General features: G+C 39.0%; 1 protein-coding gene across 2 annotated transcripts in view; it reads right to left on the reverse strand.

Moving 5' to 3' along the window:
* Positions 1–249: 249 nt before the first annotated feature.
* FILIP1 (filamin A interacting protein 1) overlaps positions 250–24,612 on the reverse strand; it is a 182,897-nt gene continuing 158,534 nt past the window's right edge. Inside the window, exons 5-7 of one of the 2 annotated variants that reach the window (XM_059400944.1) lie at positions 18,461–21,266; positions 15,487–15,544; positions 250–1,317 (exon numbers count right to left, since the gene is read on the reverse strand). In XM_059400944.1, coding sequence (XP_059256927.1) covers positions 1,277–1,317; positions 15,487–15,544; positions 18,461–21,266 — 2,905 coding nt within the window. In that variant the 3' untranslated portion in view covers positions 250–1,276. Of the gene's footprint in view, positions 1,318–14,723; positions 15,545–18,460; positions 21,267–24,612 lie in introns of those variants that run through there. The other variant, XM_059400943.1, reaches the window with a different exon arrangement.

The following is a 24,612-nucleotide window of genomic DNA, read 5'->3' on the forward strand; positions in this document are numbered from 1 at the left end:
CTTTAATCTCGGTAAAGTTCCATCATATATGATTTCTGCATTCAGAAACTGACACATCAACTCTTCATTTATCTTTAAAGTTATCTTTATAAAGACCTTATTGAAAACATGTTCACAATAGCAAAGTCTTTTTTTAAAAAACCTGTATTATTAGGGTTTCAAGTAGACTTCAGATGCACATTTTCATATAAGCTTAAATTCAACAGCAGCTCTGACATTGAGATTTGAGTAATGCATATTGTGCTTTTATCTTTAAAGAATATATTCTGTAACCTGCATGCTATTATGAAAATCTATCCAAATCCTGTCTATCAAGGAAAAAAAAAATGTTATCTATCATGGGATTTCTCTTACCATTTTTTTTTTTAAAGATGCAGATATTACCTAGGTCAGTTTTATTTTTTGGGCTTTTATTTGAGCAGATTGTAAGAAATATCTTGATATCACAGTCCTTATTATAAGTCCTGTACATATAAGCAAATAATGCACACAAAAATGTAATTGAACTCTCAGTCAAGCTATTCCCATAAACCTTACTAGTTAAACTTATATATCTCCTTTTATAATTTGTTCCATACGGAATTCAATTTATCCAGGGGTTTTGGCACAGAACAATAGATAGGCTTTACGTATTTAAAACTGGTTTTACATATTTAAAATTAAACTCTTCAATTAATGCTATTTATTACTGTTGAACCATGATCAGAACCACAGTATTGTACAAGCAATAATAATACCTCTTCTAGAATCTCTTGCTTCTGTTTTATCTCTTGAATTTACCCTGGGAAATATGTAGAGTGTTGTGCTTTCTTTTCCTTCAGAAATAAAATGGTGATGAAGGAGAGTAATGATAGGTTCCCGTTTTGAATGCACCAGTACCGATAGTTGGAAGAACTGACCTCTACAGATATATGTGCCATAGACTACGAAAAAGGAAACACTTTAGGAAAAAAATCACATTACAAAGTGTATTATAAAAATAAATTACATAGCATGTGCCCATGGACCTGAAAGCTTTGCAAAAGGAAGAGAAATTTATTTTGACACAAAAATTGAATTGCTCTTGCCACCTAGTTTTATATTATCAGCAATGCCATTTTCAGCTTTTAACATTATTATATCCTCAAAAAAAAAATCACTGGAAGTAGAAAATTATTGCCAGTAGTGATCAGTAGCATGGAGGACCTTAGTGATGATGGAGGGCTGTAGAAATACTACTCATTGAACAAGGTTTCAGAGGAAGTACACACACCCAGTATGTGCTTGGTTTACCATTTCATCTGGAGTTCATACGTAACTGGTGAATGACGATGCTTTCTATAAAGAAAAGAAAGATACAGCATTTTCAATTAAACTGAAAAGTCAGTAGTTTATGTGAGGATCAACACCACATCATTTCAATAAAAGACTGTAGATGTTAAACAACAAAACAAACAAAAACAGGTACATGAGCCCAATAGCTTCCCCTGCAGTTCTTGACTGTTCTTGGGTAATTTCTTTATATTGGCATATGTGTTTTATCTCCAAAATTCTTAAAGTCTTTTAGGCACTATGTTTAATATTCTAATAATATTAGGTGGATTTTACCCAAGGAAATAACTGAACACGAAGACATTAGTTACTACATATAAGCCCTATACTGGGAAATCAAAATATTTTCTAGAAGTAACTCTATTCTTCCAGACACACTCTTTTTAATCTGAGCAATATTCACATGTTTTTAATTTCTTTTTTTATGTTTGTGGATTTGAGTTTTAATAAGGAAATATTCATTAGTCTTTAGAAGACACTAAACATGATTTATATTTGTCTTGAGCTGCTGCTTCTTGCAAAATTATGTATACGCCTTTTAAAAAAGATTTTATTAATTATTTGAGGTAGAGTAAGAGAGAGAGCACAAACAGGATGGAGGGACAGAGGAGGGGGGAGATGCAGGTTCCATGCTGAGCAGGGAGCCCAAGGTGGGACTGGATACCAGAACCCTGTGATCATGACCTGAGCCCAAGGCAGACGCTTAACTGACTGAGCCACCCCGGTGCCCCTTATGTATATGCTTTTAAATCTAAATTCATTATTATAAAAGTAAAAAAAAAAGAAAGAAAAGAAAGGAAGGAAGGATGGAAGAAAGGAAGGAAATAAATTGAGATAGTACCAGCTATGTTGTTATGGGTGTGTGATATTTGTATTTATTTGATTGATTTTGCTGTTACCCTACCCTTTATGCTTTCATGAAAATATATCATTTTTTTTCATTCTTTCAATCAAGGACTACTTGCTGAGGCTCTCCTACATGCCCATCACTGTGCTAGGCATGGAAATACATAAGTGCTCAAAATGAGAAAGAGTCCTACCATTGTTGAAATTATAAAGAACAGAGCAAAGAAATAACTAAGCTTCAAATAGTTTCTTTACCTGAAAAATGTATTACCTCCCTGACAATATGTGGCAGTGTTGTAAGTGTAGAAGCTAATGTCAGGGTTTATCAATAATGTGAGGAAATTTCTGCCTATTATTTTCACTTTAATTTCAAGTAATTAATATTTACATTTTATCTTTACTTAAGTAGTTAACATCTAGATAAACGTTGATTAAAGCATATTCTGTCACAGACCTATAGATTTGTGCTAATTATGTACAGTGGATGATCATTTGTCAAAGTTTTCTTAATTTGGTTTTATTAACTTTACTTCAATTCATACTGACCAGTAGGTGGCGATATTTCCATTCCTTCTCTTGACATTTTGATTTGGATTTGGGATAAAACAGCAAAGCAAAGTAAAATGAAATACATGAAGGTTTTATATACTTAACAAAACTTAGCTATGAAGACTTTGTAATGCTTCTAAGACATACATATGATTTTTTTTAATTTAAATTTTTTATTTTTTTAATTAAAATATAATGTATCATTAGCCCCAGGAGTACAGGTCTGTGAATCGCCAGGTTTACACACTTTACAGCACTCACCATAGCACATACCTTCCCCAATATCCATAACCCCACCACCCTCTCCCTACCCCCCTACCCCCGGCAACAAACATGATTTTTGACAATAATACAAACCCTTAAAGATCGTCTCATTTTTCTCATTGGAAAATTGTTAAAGCTCTTAAATTTTTTCAATGCCTGAAAATATATCAAAATCTTCAGGCAAAAACTAAAGACACAAGTTAAAATATTTTTTAGTTAAAAATCAGGATCTAAGATTCAAATGCCGTTTCCCACTCAACACTTTCTTTTTAAAATTTCATTAATAGGGGCACCTGGGTGGCTCAGTGGATTAAGCCTCTGCCATCAGCTCAGGTCATAATCTCAGGGTCCTGGGGTCAAGCCCCACATCGGGGCTCTCTGCTCAGCAGGGAGCCCACTTCCTCCTCTCTCTTTCTCTCTGCCTGCCTCTCTGCCTACTTGTGATCTCTGTCAAATAAATAAAATCTTAAAAAAATTTTTTTTTCATTAATAGTTTTCAAAGAATCAAAAGACATGGATCTCAAGTCTTCCTAATAGAATTCAAGTATCTTCCCCATTTTCCTCCCTTAAGAAAGCATAGAGAACTAAAATTTAAAAGAATAAATTCCTGGGGTGCCTGGGTGCCTGGGTTAATTGTCTGACTCCGGATCTCAGAGTTGTGTTGGCTACTGGAAAAAAAAAAAAAAAGTGAAATCCAGAATTGTTCTTACCCTAGATGTAATTCAGAATGGGCATGCATTTGTTTCCTCACCACAAAGTGAGGGTTGATCATGTCTGAAGTCCCTTGCAATGCTAACATTTTGTGTTACTACTCTCAACTTGAGTGTGCAAATCTCTCAATTCCTAGAGTTGCCTTAATCTGAACATGTTTGCAATCTTCATAATCATGATAGCTTTTCAGAATTAGAATTTTCGGAATTCAGAATTTTCAGTATTTGGGGCCATACATAGAAGAAACAGTATCTTGTGAACTATTCATTTTATTATTATTATTATATTTAAATTAGCAAATTTGGAATCCTACATGATACATATATACATATATGTGTGTATATATAAATGCTATTAATCAGATTGCATTATCTGATTATAATAAAGGTTTATTAATTTGAGAGAGAGAACACAAGCTGGCCGAGGGGCAGAGGGAGAGGTACATTCTGAGCCCAGAGCCCGACTGAGGGCTGGATTCCAGGACCCTGAGATCATGACCTGAGTTGAAGTCAGAGGCTTAACCCACCGAGCCACCCACATGCCCCTAATCAGATTGCATTGTTAAGAAGATTGTCTGAAAAATACTTGTCAATGTTAACAGCTTATTTTATTCTACTTTAATAATAAAAGAGGGTATTTCAGGGGTGCCTAGGTGGCTCAGTTGGTTTAGCGTCTGCCGTCAGCTCCTGTCATGATACCAGGGTCCTCGGATAGAGCCCTGCATCAGGCGGGAAGTCTGCTTCTCCCTCCCTCTCTCCCTTTGTGCACTCACTCTCTCTCTCTCTCAAATAAATAAATCTTAAAAAAAAAAAAAAGAGGGTTTCATATTTATATACATAAACTTTATTTAAAGGAATACAATTAAACCTAAGTTATTTTGTTTTATATACATGGAGACATAGTTCATATCATTTCCAGAGACAGAAAAGATCTATATGATAGAAGATCTACTTTAATTGAAACTTACTAAACATATTTATTAAATCTATGCTTGTTTATTATCTATGTTTTCCCCAAATCTGAAAACTGAGTCAGAAAAGAATCTCCCTTCCAATACACAAAATTATGAGAGATAAAAAATGTTGCTGCAAGTTATTAGATTTTGAGGTAACTCATTACACAGCAAAACTATCTGATGCATACAGAGTCCTTGGTTGCTGGCAAATAAAATAAAATAAAATAAAATGCTTCAGGGATTATGACCTTAGTTAAGTTTTTGTTTTTTGTTTTTTGGGGTTTTTTTAAGGGTAGAGTTTCCAAGTTTCTCCCTGGCATTTTTTTTTAATGGTTTAATACAATAAAAGAATGTTATAAATTTTACTGAAGTTCCAAAGTCAGTGAGCAAATCTTACTCCTTCTCTTACTCAGTCTTCATTTCATCTCAGAGTAAGACCCAAATATAGGTCATATGGGTCCCCTAAAGTAACCTGAGTAAAATCAGGTGTAATTCTGCATAAAACTTTTCTCTTTTTGCAATTACTATTTTTCTGATATTAGTAATTTGTAGCATATATAACAGGCAGGTTGAGAACAAAGCCCATTTTTATTTCCACCTCTATCAACAAACTCAAAATAGCAAAGCACTTAAGTTTAGGACCCTCTATCTGCAAACATTTAAGAGCATCATTTCTTTTTTCCTAATTGGAAGAAGGAAGAAAACTCTAAATCTTAATCAGCATACACACACAGGGACATTGGATTTTTTATGTATTTTTGACATTAACAGTTTAACAAAAATACGTACACTTTCCTCTATATGTTCCTCTCAAAATGTTATCTCGATATTTTCTCCTGAAGAAACTTTGGGTAACACATTAATCATTTGGGATTATGACATTATTGTGAAATGATGTTTCACAATAATATGAATCCATTTTATGTATTTATTTTTAAAGATTTTATTTATTTATTTGACAGAGATCACAAGTAGGCAGAGAGGCAGGCAGAGAGAGGAAGGGAAGCAGGCTCCCTGCTGAGCAGAGAACCCGATGCGGGGCTCGATCCCAGGACCCTGGGACCATGACCTGAGCCGAAAGCAGAGGCTTTAACCCACTGAGCCACCCAGGTGCCCCTGAATTCATTCTTTTAGTACACCAGCTATTAGATAATGGTCCACAGAAAGGAAATTTATCATCTTATCAGTTCCTAATTATACTTGACTTCTGACCTTACTCTTTCATCCTCCTTGGGTGGTAACCCAAAACTACTGGCCAGCCAGATGACTTGAGATCCAGTGTTGTATATGCAGGCTGGGATTTGGGGAGAAATTTGGGGGAGACTCTCAAGTGCTAGAGTGTGGCAACATGGCAACAAATATCAAGTCTGATTCCTCTCGGGAGGGCTCCTTGGCTATGGAGTAGGAAAGATGTACTCCCTGGAAAGTCAGTGCCTTCCTCCCAAGCAATACATATGTTTATATGTTTATATGCCAAACTCTCTGCAAGGGGACACTTGAGCTCTGAATTGTAAAAATCTATTCTAGTAAATGAGACAAGACCGCTTTAATAGCCTTTAGGTTCACACACCAGAGACTAAGAGAGTCGAAGATCAATTTATAGTAGGATTTTGCCTCTGCAAAGGAGGACTGCTTCATCCACAGGAAACTGCATGCCAAATTACCACAGAAAACATTTCCTCTTGGATTTTACATCAGTTTGGCTGGCTTATGACCTGCTTCCCATGGTCCGTGGCTCCCTACTCCCCATGGGCTCTGCCTGAGAGGCAATGAACAGGCTTAGTGCTGTACTGTTTTTCCTCTCCACTAGCTACTAAACCCCTGCTTTACTATATTACCCACAGAGTGATTTATTCACCTGTAAAAATGTCCTAGACCTTTTAGAAAGAAGTAGGAATGCCTAGGTATTGTGTACTTTTAAGGTTCTCATTTGAATAAACTGCTTCGGTATTCAGTCCTGTTATTATCACATTCAGAAATTAATCAGAGTCCTGATAAAACATCTGTTTTAAATAGGAAGTCCAATAAACTTCCTCTGTTGACTTGGACTTGTATTCCCTCTTTTGGATTCAGCTCAGCTAATTAAAAATACTTCCGCTAATCAGTTCTGTCATTTGCTTCAGGAAACTTTTGAACCAGATGATATACACTCTCTTGGGGTTTCTCAACCTTCTAATAGTTTATTTGCTTCCTTCCAAAACATTTCCCACTCCATCATCTGCCCAGATCATCCCCTTACTTCTCACTTTGCAGGAATTGCCAATAATCAGTTCTGACTGGGAACTACTTTTTTAGGCAAGCTAATCCTTATCTCTCAAATAGTTTACTGTTTCCAGATACAATCAAATTGGAACCAATTATCCCACATATGACATTAACTATAAATAGGAATTCAACGGTGGAAAAATAGTTAAGTATTTGAGTCAAGAATGCTTGGGATCTATTCTTTGGACACAGATGCTAAGTGCCGAGGGTTGATCTCAGTCTATGGCTGGCCACAGAATCACATGGAAAGTAACATTGTATGTGAAAGTTGGGAAGGGCCTGGCCTGATGCTTTTTAGATAAGGACAACAATATTCAGCAAAGTGCTGTTATGAACACTTTGACACATATAGTTTCCATGTAGATATCATAATATCTCAAAATCCTTTGGCAGTATTATTCTGGCCCAGTGCGTGTGGGTATTTTAGTCTATATATGAATACATCCTTCGCTCACCTGAGGTTGTTTTGTCACATGAAATAATGAATCATATACAGAAAACCTGGCATCATCATTAGTAAGATGGTTAGACATCTCTAAGCCTTGGGGTTCTCCTGTTTTGTTCTTGGTCTTTTGTTTTCATCTTTAATAGTAGAGATAATTATCTTCTTGACCTCTAAAGTCTGGTTCAGCTGTAACCAGCCTTTGATTTTGCAATTCTGGCCATCATGCATCACAACATTATCACATGTAGAGAGGAAAAAATTACATTTACCAGATAAGCTATTATTTACTAGTCTTAGGGAAAGTGTTACGGTAGAATGTTTTAGGTTGCTTGCTTAGTAGTGAAGCCTATCATCTGACTATAAGGAGGAATGCCAGAATCATAAAAGGTTACAACTAAATGCTAAACCATAAGCCAAAGTAAGGCAATTTGCCAAAGTTTTCACACCTTACTCTGGTCTCCTGGTTTTCAGTTCTAGCTTATGTAGAACTAGGTCATTGTTCAGCAATCTACTTTCTCTGGATAGTCACCTTACTATTGATCTTAAATCTGAATCCTGCTTTTTGGCGGTGTGGTTTGTTTTTTTGTTGTTGTTGCTATTTATTTATTTATTTATTTGACAGAGAGAGAGAGAAAGAGAGATGGCAAGAGAGGGAACACAAGCAGGGGAAGTGAGAGAGGGAGAAACAGACTCTCCCGCTGAGCAGGGAGCCCGATGAGGGGCTAGATCCAAGGACCGTGTGATCATGACCCGAGCCAAAGGCAGATGCCTAATGACTGAGCCACCCAGGTGCCCCTATTGTTTGGTTTTTTTAAAACAAGAGCATCTCCTGACCTATTTTTTTTTAAAAAGACTGTATTTATTTGAGAGAGAGAGTGTGTGAGTGGGTGGGGTGCTGCAGAGACAAAGAATCTCAAGCTAACTCTGCACTGAGCATGAAGTTCGATTCAGGGCTCAATCTCTGAGATCCTTGAGATCTTGACTTGAGCCAAAATCAGGAGTCAGACATTTAGCCAACTGAGCCACCCAGAGGCCCCCTGACCTATTTTAGAAGTTTCTTCAAGACAAATGACTCTCTCCAGAAGTGTCTTTCAGGTTCCTCTGGGAGAATTAGAGAGGGTGAGGAAAGAGCTATTCAGAATTCATTCAGGTATGTTTGTATGTCACAGAAAGCTCTCGGTTCCCCTTAGCTTTCCACATGTGCCATGACATGTGACATTTCCTCAGTTCAGGATCCCTGGCTATTCTGCACATATTATGGACCAATAGTACATTTGATGGGAAAGATGAAACTTACACTATCCAGAATGGCAATACATTAATTTCCTCTCATTTTACCATCTCTTTATTTCCATGTTCCCACACATGATTTGTCAGGACCCTCCACATCATCCTCACAGGTTTGAGTTGCAGACAAAGGGAGGAAGTGAGAAGTTAGAATATTTCTTTATTCTACAGCATGGAACCATCCTTCAGCTTCTGGTTTTCTTTCTCTACAGTGAGTGCCAAGTTTTTTACAGCAGCACACAAGCTTTAAACCCCAGGTTAGATTATGAAATAATGGCTTGTCTAGTAGAAGCAATGTTTTTAAAAGAAATTTTAAACAGAGACAAATACAACCACCAGAAGGAAAAGTAGGGAGAAGGGACAAAGCAAACAAGTCAAGGAAATGTGGCCTGGCCTGGTATGTAAGCCATTCAGTCCACATGGGGGTTAGGAGTCCAGGCAGGGAAAAGGGAAGGGGAGAGATGCTCAAAGAGCAGGGAGGGAGAGAGCTCAGTCACAGAGAGCCTCAACGGCCATATGGAGGAGTTGGTGCTATGTTCTGCAGGTAATGAGGAAACTTTGGAAGGTACTCAGATAGAGGAGTGACACAATCAACTTGAACTTTGGAAAACAAAATGAAAAACGAATCAGAGTTTTGAGGCTGAGATTATGAGACCAGTCAGGGTGCATATTGAACTAATCCAGATGAGAAGTAACTAAAACCTCAACTCAGTCAGTAGCAAGGGAAATGGAGATGTGGGTTCAGCGTTAAGGGGTTCGACTATGAGACTTGCTCAATGAGTTGACTTGACAGGTGAGGGAGGAGGAGAAGTCTAAAATGACTACCAAGCTTCTTTCCTGGGTGATTGGGTGGATCAGGATAACCCCTGCTGAGATACAGGGGGAAGAGGAGAGTTGGAGGAAGTGTTGAGAATTGGTTTTATACAAGTTAAGTTGGAGGTACACAGTACAAAGTTGGATATGCATTTGGAGATAGAAGGTTGGTAGCCATCAACATATGGGTGATAACTGAAGCCATAGGAGTGCATAAAATGACCAGAATGAGCAAGTAGTGTAGGTAAATGGTAGAGAAGAGGGGAACAGTGACCGTTAGGTTTTATGCATAAAATAAGGAGTCAACAAGGGAGACCAAGTAGAATGGTCAGAGAGGTCAAAGGAAAACCAAAAGAGATTAGATGTCATAGTCACCCTTACCAGAGACCCAAGGTTTATTATTCCAGGAAAAAAGCAAACAAAAAAAGAAAACAAAAAACAAAAAACCTGACCTAAACAGTTCTAGACCTAAACATACGAATGGACAGCATAGACTAAATGCAGGGGAATAAAAATATTTGTACATTTTATCATGATATTCTCCATCCCACTTCCTTTGATCTATTCCCAGAATACATGTAGTCCACCTCAAGAAAGTTACCAAAGGATTTTTTTCGATAGAGACTACTGGGAGATGTATAGTTGACCCTTGATTAATGTAAGTTTGAGCTGTTCAGGTCCATTTATATGCAGATTGTTTTCAATAAATGCAGTACAGTACTATAAATGTATTTTATCTTCCTTGTGATTTTCTTAATATTTTCTTGTCTCTAGCTTACTTTACTGTAAGAATGCAATATATAATACTTGTAACATATGAAGTATGTGTTAATTGACTGCTTATGCAATTGGTAAGGCTTCCAGTCAACTATAGGCTGTTACTAGTTAAGTTTTGGGGAAGTCAAAAGTTACACTTCACTGGGGATCAGCACCATAAACTCCCGTGTTATCCAAGGGTCAAATGTACTTCAGGAGATAGATTGATATACAGACAGACAGGCATGTAAGCAAAAGAAGTAGAAGAGGAAACCTGGGAAACAGAGGCTTCAACTTAGGCAAAAGAACAATAGGACAAGAGCCTTACCTGGCCTAGAGCATTACCAGTCCAGACTAAGTAGGGAAGCAGAGGGCTAACGTAGGAAACTAAGGGACTAAACCAAGAAAGCCTCCAGGTAAAAATATGAAGTGTTTGGAAAAATTACTGATAAGTGTTTGGCAGATCTCTTAGAGCATTTGGAAAAAAAAAATAAAGATACATACATAGAAAACCAAGCAGATGAAAAATTAACATAATTATCCTATTGAAGGGTAAAAAATGTAAGAGGAAGGGAACACATAGTAAACTATTTGGCTCAGCAGGAACAATATTTTTTTAAGATTTTATTTTTAAGTAATCTCTGTGGCCTCAAACACACAATCCTAAGATTAAGATTCGTGAGCTCCAGGGCACCTGAATGGTTCAGTGGGTTAAAGCCTCTGCCTTTGGCTCAGGTCATGATCCCAGTGTCCTGGGATCAAACCCCATACTGGACTCTCTGCTCAGCAGGGAGCCCGCCCCCCCCCCCCCCCCCCGCCTCTCTGCCTGTTTCTCTGCCTGCTTGTGGTCTCTGTCCATCAAATAAATAAATAAAATCTTTAAAGAAAAAAAAAATAAGAGTTGTGAGCTCCACCAACTGAGCCATCCAGGCACCCCAACAGGGAACAATATTTAAATTTCTTCACAGGAAACAATATTTAAATTTCTTCAACCGTCAAGACAAAATGGAAAGGAGTACCTGGGTGTCTCAGTTGGTTAAGTGTCTGCCTTTGGCTTAGGTCATAACCTTAGGGTACTGGGATTGAGCCCCACGGATAGAGCCCCAGGTCAGACTTCCTGCTCTGCTTCTCTCTCTCCCTCAGTCCCTCCCCTCTCCCTCTCTCTCTGTCTCAAATAAATAAATAAAATCTTTAAAAAATAAACAAAAACCATAATGATCGACAAATAAAGATCGAAAAATAATTGAAAGATAAGAAAAAAAATTTTTTTGGAAATATGTAGACAAATACCAGAAGAAAGAGTTAAGGGTTAGGAATGATTTTCTCCAGGGAGTCAGACTGAGGGAAAAGAGGGGTGAGATCAGAAACAGCTGTTTTCATTTTCTTTTAGTGCTGGCTGATAGTTTAACTCCATATATGAATGACTTTAATAACAATTTTAAAAGTAAGTTTAAGAATAAATGGAAATGTGGAAGTAGAGGCAAAAAAGGTCGAGTGTTCTGTCCTTGGCTTATCCGGGCAGCACCTATTATAGAGGACTGCACAGCTAATCGAGGAACTGTGCTCAAATGGAAGAATCCAAAGCATATTTATATCCTGTGCGCAAGTAGCAGATAAAAGGGAGAAATTGAAACAGCTGAGGATAAGGACATAACTAATCATGAGACCCTGGAGGAGGTGGTCGGAGGGAAACACTGAACTTCATCTGGGTTGAGGAAATTTTGGGATTGTATGTTCCTGTTTGCTGGGAAGCTCCCTCTGTGCCCATCTGGTCTCTTCTTCCTTTCTCTGCCCTCCAGCCTCCCACGTAAATGCATTCTTCTTATCTAATACCCCTGGGGCTTTTCTGATCAGCAAAGTCTCGTGCTTTCCTCAGTGTTCCAAATCTACGAGGGAATGAGAAATTCAAATCTTTGTACATCTCATATTCTTGGACGTGTTTTCATTTCCCTGAAGCTACACTCTTCCCACACTACACATCAAAGCCATTCCTTCCCTTCCTTCTTGAAGACGTTCGAGTAAGACATCTAATAAGGCCTACCCTTAAAGAATACACTAACATCTCTAGAGTCTAGTAGCCACCCATTCACTTGCCCACTGAAAACATAGTAAGAATGCCAGTAGAAACTGAAGGACTCTGTGTAAGCAAGTGACCCATACAGGAAGGTCATTTTCAAGAAATGATAAACACCCTTAGGGTGTTGTCCCACACAGGAACATTTCTTATACCACGCATGCTAAATGGCCTCCCTCACAGTGTGCTGAAGTAGTCAACCCATGAAAATTATTCTCTGGAGGAGAAGCCCAGGTCCTCCTCTGTAGCTGGGCAGATTGTGCCCTGCAAATCCCCAAGGGGAGCCATTCCATTGAAATCTGTGGAAATGGCACTTCCTCCCCTGTCTCAGGTAGGACCTGAGCAGCAGCTGTCCACCACAGCCTTGGTGAGCCCTTTTACTACACGACTGTGTCCCAGGACAGGGAGAAGACTCTAACCTTTTAATCTCATTCTCTCTTATAAAAGCACAGCAAGCTGCATTTTGAAAACATCTTGACAAATAGAAGCTGGAATTAGAATGCAGTTAATCTTCCACTTCCTGGGTCGCCTGGGTGGCTCAGTGAGTTAAAACCTCTGCCTTCGGCTCAGGTCATGGTCCCAAGGTCCTGGGATCAAGCCCCACATCGGGCTCTCTGCTCCACAGGGAGCCTGCTTCCCCCCCCTCTCTCTGCCTGCCTCTCTGCCTACTTGTGATCTCTGTCAGATAAAGAAATAAAATTTTAAAAATAAAAATTAAAAAATCTTCCACTTCCTATCCCCAGTGGATTTCATTTCTAATATGTGGCTTAAAACAAAGCTATCCAATAAACGTAGAGTTGGTTCTAAAATTACAAAGAAAAACTGCCATGGCCGCTCTTTACCATTTCTGGAAAGTGACTATGTGTTGTTCTGTCAAGTTTTCTTAGCAGCTGTACTTTGTAGGTGGCTCTCTTCCAGCTTCCAGATGCATAAACATCCTGCACACGCACTGCTCAGCCCCTCCGAGCACTCTCCCTGCAGACGGTGTGGACTTCCAGGCAGAAACGACATAAGCGTGGTGTGAGCAGGGAACAGCCAAAGACCGCAGCAGTGACAAGAATCATGATAAAAGGCGCTGGAGAACGACAGGTGGACTCAGAAGGAAGAGAGAGGCTTGTTCTTTTGACACTGTTTGTTCACATACAGTGAGTTACACCCCAGCAACACTAAATACTCTCAATGCCAAGGAGGTGTGTGAAAAACAGGGAATGTCCTTGTTTTTCCAAGGGATGGATGAGTATTTTACAAAATGGGAAAATTTCCTTTAAAAAAGAGACAAGTCAGTATTGGAAATGGAAAGACTCTTGTTTAAACTTGTTCAAAATCACATTTTATAAAATCTTTTTTTCCCAGTCTCTCTCCTTCTACCTTGAAATCCAATTATTATAGCACGTCTCCTAGGGTTAGTCAACATCTCCTAATACATATGCTGAGAACTGATGAGCTGTAGGCAATAGAGACCTGATGGAAAAGAATATGAATTCTGCGAGGCATCCACTGCCACCATATACAACGGAAGTCGAAATTCTACAAGAGATAGGAAATCCGGTATGGAAACAACTCAAGGAAGAGCCTCTTTATCATGAAGCTTGATGATTTGATGATAAAAAGCTGAGTCATACATCTTTGGAAAAAAAAAATACAACTATCTTTCCCCACATATCAAAGGCAGGGCCTATCCAAATAGTCTTAGAACCCTCACAATTCAGAAGTGGAAAAACAACAACCTGCAACTTTGTAGTTATTGAATTTTTATAAATTTACTCAGTTGGCTTAAAAATTTTGACAAGGGTGCTGCCTACTTGAGATCTCAGATGCTAAGTTGTGGGTTATTAGCCTTGAGCTCATTTGTGGTTATTTGACCAGGAAGCACAATGTCTACTTTAATAACATGGTTAATCTCACAAAGACACCTGGCATTTTGCATTCACAGTTTCATGCTTATTAAAACATGCTTGATTTTAATGAAAATGATACAAATATAAGTAAAATGGACAGGAATAATAATTCAATTCACCACACCGTACCATACCACACCTCACCACGGCACACCACACACACACACACACACACACACACTCATGAACTCATTCTATATTTGCAAGTAAAGTCCACGCTCAACTGAGGAAAATATTTGAATTCAATTAAGTTATGAATGTTGTCATTTTTTTTTCTTGGCTTTAATATATCACAATTACTTTCTTCTATTTTCTATCCATTACAACCTAACCTCTATTGAGGCTGTAATGGATAGAAGGATCATTTGGCAGCTCTATTCAAACAGCTCCACAATTTAAATCAATTGCACACTTGAATAGAGCATGAGTTTGACATTAATGGTTCTAAAATTATTGTCTATAAAATTCTGGGAGTGTTTTGGAGATGGCCAAAACCTCTATAATACACACAGACACACACAAATAAGTAAAACTCTGTTTTTAGGATTCCATATTTCATTTCCATTTTATTTCACATTCACATTTTTTCCTGAAAGCATCCCAGAGGCTTTTGTTTTTGCTAAACTGTAAAGGTCCAGGCCCTGTGATAGCTAGGAGATGTTTTTTCCAGCACATGAAGCAAATTCAGGATTTAATGGAGGCAAATGGCAACTGTTAAACTATTTCCTATTTCATAATAGAATTTCTGAAAAATCAATTATTGTGGAACAAGGCCTATTAAATTTGATTTACAATTAGGAAATATGGGATCCGGCTTTGGAGAGGATGAGATCCAGCCCCCATATCTTACTGACATAAAGAGACCGAGGCTCAGGCAGTTTAACTGATGGGTCCACTTTCTAGAAGCAAAAATGGGACTAGAAGTCAGCCCCGCCTCAGGCCCAGCATCCTCAACGAAGCAGTAGTTCTGCTAGTTAGTTCTGTTCTCTAGCATCAGAACACATGTACAAAATAGGAAAGACACATGGCTATTAGTGGATTATTTTATAAACAAGATATTTAAAACTGCAGTTAGTACATGTAAAGAGTTGGCACAAGCAGACGAAGGTCCGCGATCACGGCAGCAGTAGCGTCTGCACAACATACCCCCTCAGCCACTGCCCTCAGCCCTTCCCCCCTCCAAGAGAGGTAGCGCTGCCGGCTGCAGATTTCTTCAGCTCTATTTTCATAGACTGAGTCTCAGCTCGAGGCTCGAATTTGGTCAGATTTCCTGCTCCTGGAGCTGCCACTACTGGCTTTCCTGCTTTCATACCTTTTGACATAGGAATGCGGGTGGGTGTAGGTCGCTGGGATGACCCGTCTTGTCCTGACTGTAAGAGAGAAAATATAGAGACACAAGGGAGATGTCAGTGAGTTTCCGCCTGGATTTGCCATCAGTCTGATCATCATCAGTGGACAGAAAGCCCATGGAGGGCACCTCTCTAGATAACATTGTTAAAACTTGGGAGTCAGGATCTCATCCACTCTGATTGCCTCCTCTTACCTGTCGTGAAACATCTGAGCCAGTGGATTCCCCTTCTCTTCTCCAGCCCCTGACCTACTTCCTCTACCCTTCCGGAAGTGACCTTAACTCCTATTTCACAGAGAAAACACAACCACCTGGCATCAACTCAGGCAACTTTACTCCCACTGTCCCGTACATTATCTCTACTTTCTTTAGAGGAAGCAGCTCTCCTTTCGTCTCTTAATGATGCCAGACTCTTCTCATTTTTCCTGTCACTGCTGGCCATACCCTTCTTCTTGAAGTTCTCCTAAAACTCTCTGGCTGCGACACATTCTTACTGGAGTCTCACCCATTCGCCTCCCATCTCTGATGACTCCTATTCAATCTCTTGTTGGCTCCTTGTTCTAGCTTGCCTTTCTTCTAAAAGTGGGTGTCACCATGCTCCCTTCTCAGCTCTCTTTTCGTTTTCCACATTCACCCTGAGAATGGCCTCAGTTGTCACCCCATGTGTTGTTGAGTCCCAGGACCTCGAGCCTTCAATGACCTTCTGGAATACACATGTGTATTTCCAACTACTTGCCAGACATCCCCACTGTCTCTCAGGCATCTCAAATACAAATGCCCCCGACATGACTTATCCTCTCCCCAAACAGTAGTCCCTCTACGATTCTCATCCTATCTACCCATACAGCCAGGCCCAAACCCCAGAGCCACTGTCTAGATGCAGGTTGTCATGAACTCTTTGATCCTATCTTCAATACATCTCTGTCCTCATTTTCACTACCACCGTTCAAGCCTACCCCGTCTCTAACCTAAAACATCGCAACAGTGTCCCCACCCTCAGCCTCTGTGCCCTCCAATTTATGTTTTAAACTCTTTCATTGACATAGGTTTCTAACACATTAATCAAGTCATAAATCTTTCATCAATGCCCTTTCAATCGTGTCCTTTGTCCATCCTATGAGATTAAAGGTCAATCTCATAAGCCATGCACCTCTCTTCAATATCTGACCCCAATCTGCTATATTTTCTGCTCTTGCATTTTGTCTCTGCGCCCAACAGCTGCAGCACTGTGGGAATGCTCACTATTCCCCAAATAAGGCAGGCCCCTTCACATTGCATACCTGTGCACAGACTGTTCTCTCTACATACTCCTTCTGCTTTCTTTCTCAAAAAAAAAAAAAAAAATCTCTCCTGATCTATGAAAACTTCCTCCTCTGGGAAGCCTTCTCTGGGGGGTTCCTTTTTATACACCTCTATCATAGGACCACTGGAGGGTAGGTTCCAACTGGGTAGGTTTCAATCCTGCCTCTCCTGCTAAGGGCAATTCTACAGGTCCTTTTTGCAGTCAGCACCAAACCCGGTGCCCAGAGTGTAGCTAAACAATAAATGTTGAATGAATAAATGCACAAATGAATTCGCCTCACTATTCAATTTCTAAGAAACATGTCCTAAACTTTTTGTCATCCTTGACTTTATGGAATCTGATATATCTGAAGTAAGTGGCCATCCTTTAGACCTTATAAATCTTATTTGAAGTCTTGTTTGTATATGGGGTTTAATCAGTAGTGAAAAATGTTACTAAAGTAAGTAAAGCTATTTTGATCTGACCCAAAATGGGAATAAGATGTTTCAGCAGAAAATCTGCTCTAAGGTACAACTTATACCTCCACCATCTTTTTATAAAAATCATTAGAAATAACCACGCATACCAAATTATGCCTTTTGTTGCTTAAAAAGCAATATTATATTGAACCGTTTGAGAATTGTGAGCAATTCTGAATGCTATTCAGCACCTTTGGGCCAATAACGAAAAGATTTACTAGCAAAGAAATTAGTAACTCACACTTTGAAGTCTGTCTTAAATCTATGTTGGTACACAGAAAATTTAAGTAAATTATACTGTGGGTATGAGAAAATAAACCACAGTTTCTATACTTAAATAAGAAGCTTCCTGTCCTTAAGAGTGTCTAATACATGCTACAGAATTTATTCAGAGTCTAAGAATCATAATTTCTAGTCTACTGGTTTCAATTAAAATCTAAATAGTATACATTCTTTTATAATTTAATTTACCAATTTGTCCCAAGTAAATGAAGATAATCACTGGAGGTATCTTTAAAACTAGAATTTATTTTAAAGCTCTGGTTTTTATACTTTGGGCACACTTTGTAATCATTCATTTAGGCTTCCAGTTGGTTATTAAATAAATATTTATCCAGCACTTGCTCTCTACAAGATGCTATTAATAAAATGTAGCATTTAGACATATAAGCTCCCATATTTTATACTATTAAAATAGGTTTTAATATTAAAATACTTTAATGTTATTTTTGGAATAAAATATGGCTATGACCATTCACAACAAGATATTGAATATTTTAGGGTATAGAAATGTAAGCCAAGAGGCAGCTTTCATTCTTCCTGCATATTGACCATCTCTCTCAGCCTTCCTTTTTAAAATTATTTTAAATATAAAAATTAAACTTTAAGCCTGATTATTAGCATATGTTGACATTATGAAGAGGCCATCTTTGCAAGAATTTGGGGGGCCTCCATAATTTACATGAAAAAAAAATTTCACTCCAAATTAGTTCAATTTATTAAAATATTGGGCCACTTTTTTATTGTCATTTCTTTGGTGTAGCTTGTCCTCTAGGAAATATCTGCTAGTGGACTCAGAGCTAGCGGCATGTGCTTTTGTTTCATTTCGAGCCCTGGGTGATTCCCACTTCTCACTTCACCCTCCCTGGGCCTAAAATTTAGAGCGTCTTCTACTCACCACTGACTGGGTTCCTCGAGTAGATGAATTTGTGACCGGTGTTATGGTGATAGTGCTCGTCACCTTGCTCGCGCCAGGCCTTGATGAGAGATGGTTCCTAGGAGAGCGAAGGACAGTGCCAGTGGAAACCTCCTTTTCAGCTGTCACATTAACAGGTCGGACAGTAATAACTGGACTAGCTCCTTCAGCCGAAGTCCCAGGGGATCGTTTAAACTGAGAACCTAAATGAATGTGAATTTTATTGTCTTCCGTGGTTATGATATTGGCATTGGAGTTATATTTCCGTAGTGGAGTTGGAGCAGTCTGTTTTTCTGGGGTGACTTTGAGGACAGTCCTTCCCATGGGCATTTCCTGGGATTCTGGAGAGACTCCCATCTCAGCTGGTGCTGCCGATGTAGATACCGTCATTATCTGAATGGGGGATGTGGGCCTGTCTGCAAACATACCTCTTCCGCCTTCTGGGGTCTTCTCTCTAGAAAATGTAGTAATCGTGACTGGGGACATGGCTCGTTCTGTGCCAAGAGTAGCATCTCCACTTTTTGGTTTTTGAGCCATAACATTTGGTGACGGAATAATGGTTATCCTTGGTTTCTGATTCCCTAAGGTAGGAATGACCGTGGTACTAGAAAAAAATTCTTCAGATGTCGGGCTGGTTATTTCCAAAGTTGCCGTACTATTCTCATGGTCTGGTGTCACTCGAATATGCAGAGGCTGGCCTTGCTTTGGCGAAAGGACCAGCTCTCCTGGGTGCCCTGGACTAGCATTTGTTCGAGGCCCTTTCTCATGAGTGATTGGGGGCCCATTTTCCCTTTTTCTCATCCATGGAATCCAAGACTTTCTCATAGTGAGCTCATTTGCTGCTGGAGGATATCTGTCTAGAACAGAGGATCGTTCCATAGGTTTCTTCAATCCCACCTGTCGAAGGTTACTCATGATATGATTTTCTTCTTGGAAGGATTTCCGTATAAATACTGCTGGTGTTTCTTCCTCGGCTGCCTCACTGCTGACAGCATCTGTCTGCACTCCAGTCGATGTCACTGGAATATCCACCATTCTTCTTCCATTCATACTGGGTCTAAGAGCTCGGCTATACCGTTTAGAAAGCTCCAACTCTTTGGTCAGATTGAGGACCTCCTGCCCCATGTTTTTGTTCTTATTTTCTTCTTCCATAAACCTTTGTTGAAGGACAGAATAATCCACTTGCAATTGAGAAAGCTGATCTTCTTTGTTCATTAATTCATGAATCTTCTCTTTAAGAGCTTGGACTTCGGCTTTTAGGTCTCGACTTTTAGCTTCTTCTAACCGGAACCTGTGTCTCAGCTCTGCTTCCTGACTCACCACCTCACCTTTCTCGATTGCCTTATTCTTGGCGATCTGGTGCTTTATCTCCTCCAGTTGTTGAGAGAGGAAATTGGCCTTGTCCTGCTCAGTTCTAAATTTCTGCTCCAACTGATCGTACTCATCCTCTGTCTTCATTAAATCCCCCTCAACCACCTCCAGTTGTTGGAGGCGTTTCTTCAGTCTCTCAATTTCCAGTGTCAGTTCCTTTATCTTGTTATCTTCTGGGCAGGTGAGCTCAGACCCTTTCCAAGACCTTCCTCTTGTTATTTCTCTTTCCACTTCCTCTATCCCATCAAGTCTCTTCTTTAATAAGTCAACACTGCAGCTTAATTCAGAGGATTTTTCTTCTTCACTCTTCAGTTTACCTATTAACTCATCTCTTTCTTTCGTCAAATTGTATACCTTTTCCTCCATTTCAGATTTCAGTTTCAAAAGCTTCTTGCTTTCTTCAATTAGTTTCTCAGTTACATCCATAACCTTTCCTTGTTCCACCTTAAAATTTTTATTCAGTCCGTCTACTTTTCTCTCCTCTTGCTTTATTTTTTCCATCATATTTTTCCTTTCATCAACCAGCATCACAGTGAATGACTTCAACTTTGTAAGATCATCTTTGAGACTTAATTCAGCCTTTTCCAATCGACTTTCAGAACATTCCAGTTCTTTAACTCGACTCTTGACCACCTCCAGTTCATTCAACAGGTCTTTGGTTAAGTTCTTCTCTTTCTCCAGATTTACATGTAGCTGGCTGCACTCAGATTTACTCTTGCTAAATGCTTCCTCCAGCTTCTCCAGTTCAGACATTCTCTTCTGTAATTTCTCCACTTCCAGTTTGAGCTCCCGGCTATGGTGCTCCTCCTCCTGCAGCTTCTTTCGCAGTTCCCGGCACTGAGTTTCAGTTTTAGTGATCTCCTCGTCTTTACCCTCCATTTCGAGCACACGTTTTCGGAGATTTTCCACTTCTGCCATCAGGCTAGAATTGCCGCATTCCCCTTTGGCAATTTTATCTCTTAATTCCTGAAGTTCTTCCTCTGCCTTTTGGAGGTTTTTGTTGGTCTCTTCCAACTCCTCGATTCTCTGAGTTAAGCCGACCAGCTTGAGCCTAAGTTGCCTGTTGTGAGACTCTTGATTAGCCAACTTCGCATTCATCTCTTCATGCTCTTGGGAAAACCTCGAGGACTTGTGTTCAAAATCCACTTCTAACTTGAGCAGTTTCTGCCTGTCTTCTTTAGATTTGGAGGTGACGGCTTTGAGCTTTTCTTCTTCTTCCCTCAGTTTCTGAGTAAGATCCTGTACTTTCTGGCTCTGGAGGCCAAGTTGCTCAATATGCATTTGCCTTTCATCCACCAGCATGAGTGCAAAGGACTTGAGTTTCACAAGCTCATCTCTCAGTTTATTGAGCCGCTTAGCATTTTCCTTTTCTTTTCGGGCTTGGTAAGCCTTTTCTTGTTCAAGGAGCTTTTTCAGTCTAGGAAACAAAATATATTAAAACATTATATGTTATTATATATGTCATGTATTACATTTGTGTATATTTATTGTTATACATATTAAAAGTTTCACCAGCAAGTACGTTTGTCTTGGATAATAAATAAAAATGAAATGTCAGGGGCACCGGGGTGGCTCAGCTGTTGAGCGTCTGTCTTTGGCTCAGGTCATGATCCCTGGGTCCTGGGATCAAGTCCCACATCAGGCTCCCTGCTCAGCGGGGAGCCTGCTTCTCTCTCTCCCACTCCCCCTACTTGTGTTCCCTCTCTCACTATCTCTCTCTGTCAAATAAATAAATAAAATATTTTTAAAATTTTAAAAATGTTTTAATTTTTAAAATTTTAAAAAAAATTTTAAAAATGAAATGTTATTACAGTAAATACCATAAATACCTATTAACTATTACAGTAAATACCTATTAACTGCTTCAATATCGAGGCTTAACGGGTAGTATTAATGAAATTAATCAGAAGTCAGGGTACTGATTACCCTTAGGGAGGGGTAGTGACCAGAAGTGGGTATGAAGAGGACTAGTTTCCGTACTATTCAGGTACTAGTTTCTGTTTCATGATTTATGTGCTGTTTACAAAGGCTTGGTCAGCCCATTACATTTCAGTAAGTTGAACTCTTATGAGTGTCTTTCTGCAAATATATTATACTTCAATAACACATTGGGTAACACTTAGGTTGTGCAATAACAAAAGACTATTTAAATAGTGTTTTCTGTATTCCAGGCACTATGTGTGTAATGCGTTTATTTTTTCTTCATAGTAATCCTGTGAGACATGTACTGCTACTGCCATCCTGAGAAGGAACGTGAGAAACTGCAGTCAAATGCTCTACCCCTGAGCTATACCCCCAGGCCAGGAACGTGAGAAACTGTACTTGCATGGGACCCACCGTCAGGAAGTGGCAGTGTTGGCATTCAAACTCAGGCAGTAGGGCTCTGGGATCCTTGCTTCTCACCTCTGCATCTTATTATTTTAAAGGATCATTTTATTTTAAATGAAAGGGCGGGTGCAGAAAAAAAAGTACTTGGAGGGGCGCCTGGGTGGCTCCATGGGTTAAAGCCTCTGTCTTACGCTCAGGCCATGATCCCAGGGTCCTGGGATCCAGTCCTGCATCGGGCTCTCTGCTCAGCAGGGAGCCTGCTTCCTCCTCTCTCTCTGCCTGCCTCTCTGCCTACTCTCTCTCTCTGTCAAATAAATAAAATCTTAAAAAAAAAAAAAAGAACTTGGGATTTTTTAAATTTTGTAGGCAATTATCACCGAGGGACAAAGCAAGGCAAACTTTCTGATAGAAAGCTGATCTGCATAAACTAACTTCAGCTAATGAAGAACCAGCACAGAATTTAAAATAAATGAAGAAAAAGAAATGTAAAATAATTTTTTAAAATTTATTTTAAATGAATTTTTTATTTTTTAAAGATTTTATTTATTTATTTGACACACACACAGAGGTACTGCACAACTAGGGGGAGCGGCAGAGGGAGAGGGAGAAGCTGGCTCTCCACTGAGCAGGGAGCCCGATGAGGGGCTCAATCCCAGGACCCTGGAATCATGACCTGAGCCGAAAGCAGACTCTTAACTGACTGAGCCACCCAGGTGCCCCTAAATGATTTTGTAAATAAGAAAACTAGGTAGGAAAGAAATCTGAGTTATTATCAATGCAAAGATATGGATACCAGAGGGATTATTATGTTTCACATGTATGAAATACATTTTCTCTATGGTGTTTATGTATAGCATTAAAAAGTACAAATATAAAGACTCCAGAGTAACTACTCGCCATCTTTATGTTGGTCAGTTAACTTGTACCAATTTCTTTCATTGAAGTAGAGTCAACACACAAAGTTAGATTAATTTTAGGTGTACAACATAGTGATTCAACAACTCTGAATATTGTGTTGTGCTCACCACAAGTGTAGCTACCATCTGCCACCATCCAACACTATTACAACATCACTGACTCTATTCCCTATGCTGTGCCTTTTATGCCTGTGACTTATTCATTCCAAAACCAGAAGTCTGTATCTCCCATTCCCCTTCATAACTTGCAACAATTTCTCATAGTTATTTTCAGTTACCTGTAAAAACAGAGTTGAAATAATCACATTCCCTTTCTGTAGTCTAAGAATGCATTTTAATATCAATATGTTTATCAGAGAAGTAAGTTATAAACAATACATATTTGTTTTAAGTATGTTTTATTCTTTCAATATATTTTGTCTTATCTACCTTAGTTATTCTGAATTATTTATTTTGTATTTATGACTATATTAGCTGTTGGCCAAGTAAATAGAAGCTAATAGTCTCACATTGCATTGTGCAAGAAATGACTGGACAAACATGGAAGCTATTTGTGGTGTTAGAGAATTATTATAGAAATATTCTTGTGATGTCATTAAATTTTTTTCTGGAATTTAATTTTACAAACTTCCCCTTGTATCTAAGCATCTATTAACTAAATACATAATTTCTAAAATCCATTATGACTTTATTCCTCCAGTAAAAGATAAAGATCGTTTTCAAATCCTACAGGTTCACAAGAGCAATGTTATAATCGTTTCATTAAGTGTGGTTCTTATGTGTGGAAAAGGGCTTTTTCTTGATCATCTTTTCTTTTTACTTAAGTCAAAACAACTAAAATAATGTCATAGAACTACAGAGTAGGGGAGACTTTAGGGATATTTTCAAATTCCTTAACCTTAACTAGACTATCTGAGATGAATTCATTGAAAACATCAGTGCTTTCAACTCCAGGCTTAAAATGTTAACATTTCTTTCTTTCTTTCTTTCTTTTTTTTTTTAAAGATTTTATTTACTTGACAGAAACACAGTGAGAGAGAGAACACCAGCAGGGAGAGTGGGAGAGGGAGAAGCAGACACCCTGCTGAGCAGGGAGCCCTATGAGGGGCTAGATCCCAGGACCCAGGATCATGACCTGAGCCAAAGGCAGATGCTTAACAACTGAGCCACCCAGGCATCCCAAAATGTTAAAATTTCTAAAACAATTTCTTTAAATACCTTATGCCTCCATGCTATTACAGACAGTGGGCTGGAGTGCCTAAAACATGGGCTTTGGGGTCAGACATAGCTGTACCTCTGTCTCTCATGTTCCAACTGTAACCTCTGGCCACTTCCCAAAACTCTCCGACCCTCAGTTTTTTTTTACTTACAAAGAGAAGGATGTTAACACCTACCTCACCGGATTGTTCTCAAATTCAAAATAGTAGAAGTAAAGTGACTGATGTATAGACTCAATATGTGGATGTCAAAAACACAAAAATAAATGTTAAGAACTAGAGAGTAGATATCTGAAAAGTC

The sequence above is a fragment of the Mustela nigripes genome, chromosome 5 (assembly GCF_022355385.1).
Source record: "Mustela nigripes isolate SB6536 chromosome 5, MUSNIG.SB6536, whole genome shotgun sequence".
Taxonomy (NCBI): Eukaryota; Metazoa; Chordata; class Mammalia; order Carnivora; family Mustelidae; genus Mustela; species Mustela nigripes.